Source organism: Littorina saxatilis, unplaced genomic scaffold (assembly GCF_037325665.1).
Source record: "Littorina saxatilis isolate snail1 unplaced genomic scaffold, US_GU_Lsax_2.0 scaffold_965, whole genome shotgun sequence".
NCBI lineage: Eukaryota > Metazoa > Mollusca > Gastropoda > Littorinimorpha > Littorinidae > Littorina > Littorina saxatilis.
The window spans coordinates 1544-5324 of NW_027127903.1; the positions used below are offsets into that span (position 1 = coordinate 1544).

Below are 3781 nucleotides of genomic sequence, written 5' to 3' on the forward strand. Positions count from 1 at the left end.
TATGGACTGCTAGTCGAGTGAGTAAACTTCCATGCTGCTGCGAAGCTCTGGAACTCTGTTGACGTGAACTGAGAACCGTTGTCCGTGACGACGACGTCTGGTATTCCGTGGTGTGCGAAGATGTTCTTCATCCGTCCAATGACGACTTCAGATGTCTCTCTCGGAAGATGAGCGATTTCAAGATATCTTGAATAATAGTCAATCAGAACAAGATAACTCTGTCCCTTGAAGTCACACAAGTCTGCAGCAACCATCTGGAATGGTCTGTCTGGGAGTTCTGTTGTCATAAGTGGCTCACTTCTTTGGGATGGCTGCTTCTCTTCGCAGTGTTGACATGCTGACACTCTTTGCTTGATGTTTTCGTTGATGCCTGGCCACCAAACTGTCGACTTTGCTCTTTCTCGACATTTGGTTATCCCGAGATGGCCTTCGTGAATCCGGTTCAGCATTTCTTCTCTCAAGACCTGCGGAATGACGATCCGGACGCCTCTGACGAGAAGACCTCGATGTATGCTGAACTCCCCTCTGAATGCGTAGTAGTCTTTCAGAGCTGGCTCTACGTCAGTGACGTACCTGGGCCAACCGTTGGCCGTGTAGTGTAGAGCTGCTTTGATGACAGGATCTTGCTGACTCAATGCTGCTATCTCGTCGAGTCTTTTGTCTGAAACCGGCCATGAAGATTGGACAGCGTCGACGTGAGCTTCCACATCTTCCGCCAGTAGTGTGGCAACATCGGCTCTGTCTTCCGATGTCTCTTCTCTCCCCTCTTGGACAGGCGACTGAGGACTTCTCGACAAGGCGTCAGCCACCACAAGTGTCTTGCCTGGTGAATAACTTGCTGTCAAGCTGAATCGCATCAGTCTCATCAGCATCCGCTGACATCTGATGGGCGTTTCGTCCAAATCTTTGGTGTTGATGAGAGGAATGAGCGGCTTGTGGTCGGTTTCGAGCGTAAATTTCTCCAGACCGATCAGATAACGTTCGAACTTTTCGCACGCCCACACAGCAGCTAGACATTCCTTCTCAATCTGGGCATACCCTTGTTCCGTTGATGTCAGAGTTCTTGAGCAGAAAGCGACTGGCTTCATCTTCTCCCCATGCTGCTGCAGGAGTACGCCGCCAATACCGTAGCTGCTCGCGTCGGCACTGACCGTTGTCGGCTTAGTCAAGTCGAAGTAAGCGAGGGTAGGAGCTGCCGTCAGGAGCTCTTTCGCTTTTGAAAACGCAAGTGTCTGTGGCTGTCCCCAGTTCCACGCCTTGTCTTTCTCCAGCAACTCGGTGACAGGCTTCAAGACTGACGACAAGTTTGGCAGAAATCGTCCCAGAAAGTTCATCATGCCCAGAATTCTTCTCAGTTCTGTGACGTTGGTCGGGTCAGGCATGTTGATGATGGCATCAATCTTCTTCTTGTCTGGTCTGATTCCGTCGGCGTTGATCACGTGACCAAGGAACTCGATCTCTGACTGCTTGAAGCTGCATTTTTCCTTGTTGAGCTTGAGCCCGGCCTCGACAATCTTCTTCATGGAGCTCTCAAGATGCTGCTCGTGTTCTTCATCTGAGTTGCTGTAGATGAGAACGTCATCGAAGAAACAGATCGTGTTTTCTTCTCCCTTCAGGATCATCTCCATCGTACGTTGGAAAATCTCGGGAGCGGAGGATATTCCGAACGGAAGTCTTTTGTAGTAGTACCTTCCGAATGGCGTGATGAAGGTTGTGTACTTGGCAGTTTCTGGGTCGAGAGGAATTTGATAAAACCCCGACGTTGCGTCCAGCTTGCTGAAAATCTTCGCTCCTTTGAGTCGATGCAAAATGTCGTCGAGAGTCGGAATCGGGTACCTCTCCCTCTTGACTGACAGGTTCAGCTTTTTCAAGTCCGTGCAGATCCGGACCGCTCCAGATTTCTTCAAAACTGGCACCATCGGAGAACACCAATCTGTAGGCTCGGTTATTTCCTCAATAATTCCGGCCTTCTTCATCCTTTCCAGTTCTTCTTCTACCTTCTTCATCAAAGGTATGGGTACTCTCCGAGCTGTGTGCAGACTGTAGGGCTGGCTGTTCTCTTTCAAGACGATCTTTGCCGGTGGGCAATTGACTGGTTGCTGGTCCAACTCACCGAACGCTGGCTGTATGCTGTCGAGACGTTGGACAAGTCCCATGCGTTTACAGGCTTCTCTGCTTAATAAGCTCTCTGTCTTGCTGTCGACGACATAGATATCCAGGTGAAACTCTTGACCGTTGATGTAGGTAGTGTCCCTAAAGAATCCTATGCAGGATATCTGTCCGCCTGCGCTGTGCATGACTGCACAGGTGGGGATAAGTTTGGGACACGGGACAAGGGTCAGGTAGAGGGATTTGGAAATGATGGTCACATCTGCACCTGTGTCGATCTTGAACTTGATCTTGCGACGTCCAAATAATAGGTCAGTGTACTATGCTGGTTCAGCTCCCTGCTTGTGTACGACACCCATGTAGTACACTTCTTCTGCGTCGACAGCGTTGACTTGCTTGGAACGGCAACAAGAAAAGTAATGTCCGTACCTGCCACAGCCGTGACACTGCTTCCCTTTTGCTGGACAGTCACTGTCTTTCTTGTGTTGTCCACGTCCGCAGCGTGAACATGATGCGTCACTTCTCCCCTCCTGAGGAAAGCGACGACCGCCACCACGCGGATGACGAAATCCACCCCTGGAACCGGCGTGCTTGGTTGCTGGACCGCTGCTGCCACTGTCACAGCTGGTACCTGCTGCACCTGCACCGCCGCGAGGGCGTCTGTTGAATCGCTGCGTACCGGTGTGTACAGCGTCAACACTGGAACGTTGCTCAGACAGCTGTCTCTTGACTTGCTCGTACTGCCTGGCTTGCTTAATGGCGTCTTGCAAATTCAGGTCTGCTTGCATTTGTAACTGTTCTGAGAGTTCTCGGTCGTTCACACCAAGGACGAACCTGTCGCGAATGGCTTCGTCGCGGTTATGAAAATCTGCGTGCTCAGAAAGTTCGTACAGGGCTCTGACGTAAGGTTCGATTTGCTCGCCGCTGTGTTGGCTTCTGGTGTTGAAGACAGCTCGAACGTGTATGACGTTCTTTTGTGGAACGAAGTGCGTGTCAAATAACTTCAGTACGTCCTCCAGTTTTGCTTCGTCATTGTCCTCGTCATATTCGAACTGTTCGTAGATCTGTTCGGCTTGTATGCCCATAGCATAGATTAAGGAACTGACCTGGACTGAAAATTGTTCTTTGTCTAGTTTAGAAGCAACCCTGTAGCGTTCGAAACGCTTACGCCACGTGAGCCACTGGTCGGGCCTCCCAAAGTCGAGTGGTTCAGGCGGTTTGAATGGCATGCTCTTCTTCTTCCGTACGACTATGCTCGACTATTTCAAAACTCACGGTTGGGTAAAGAATCCCACCGCTGCCACCATGTCGTGTTCCGAGCGTACATAAACAACACTCACATCAGGTACGTTCATCTGGTTTACTTGTCTAGCAAACTGCTACAGATGACAACAATACAAGGTCGATGCGGTAAGCCATGCCTAATCAGTGTCCCGCGTGCATGCCAGAGAGCGAAGCGAGTAGTGGGCGGAAAGGCACCGTTGCACATGCGCGCCCCATCACATGACCGACCGAGTTCGACCGACACGACCCGAGAGGTACCGAATACCGTCACACCGGGTTTATATTTTTACCAGAATTGCGCACAATAATGGCAGCGCAACAAATTCAGTTCGTGCCGTGCTGGTTTGATCGTTGACCCAAGTCAGTTCGCATGCAGTGTTACTGTTTG

At 50.6% G+C, this 3781-nt stretch overlaps 1 protein-coding gene across 1 annotated transcript; it reads right to left on the reverse strand.

Annotated features, from left to right (window-relative positions):
• Positions 1-2429: 2429 nt before the first annotated feature.
• On the reverse strand, positions 2430-3338 carry LOC138956264 (uncharacterized). Its single transcript, XM_070327666.1, has one exon. The coding sequence runs from the start codon at positions 3336-3338 to the stop codon at positions 2430-2432; it is 909 nt and encodes a 302-aa protein (XP_070183767.1).
• Positions 3339-3781: the final 443 nt, after the last annotated feature.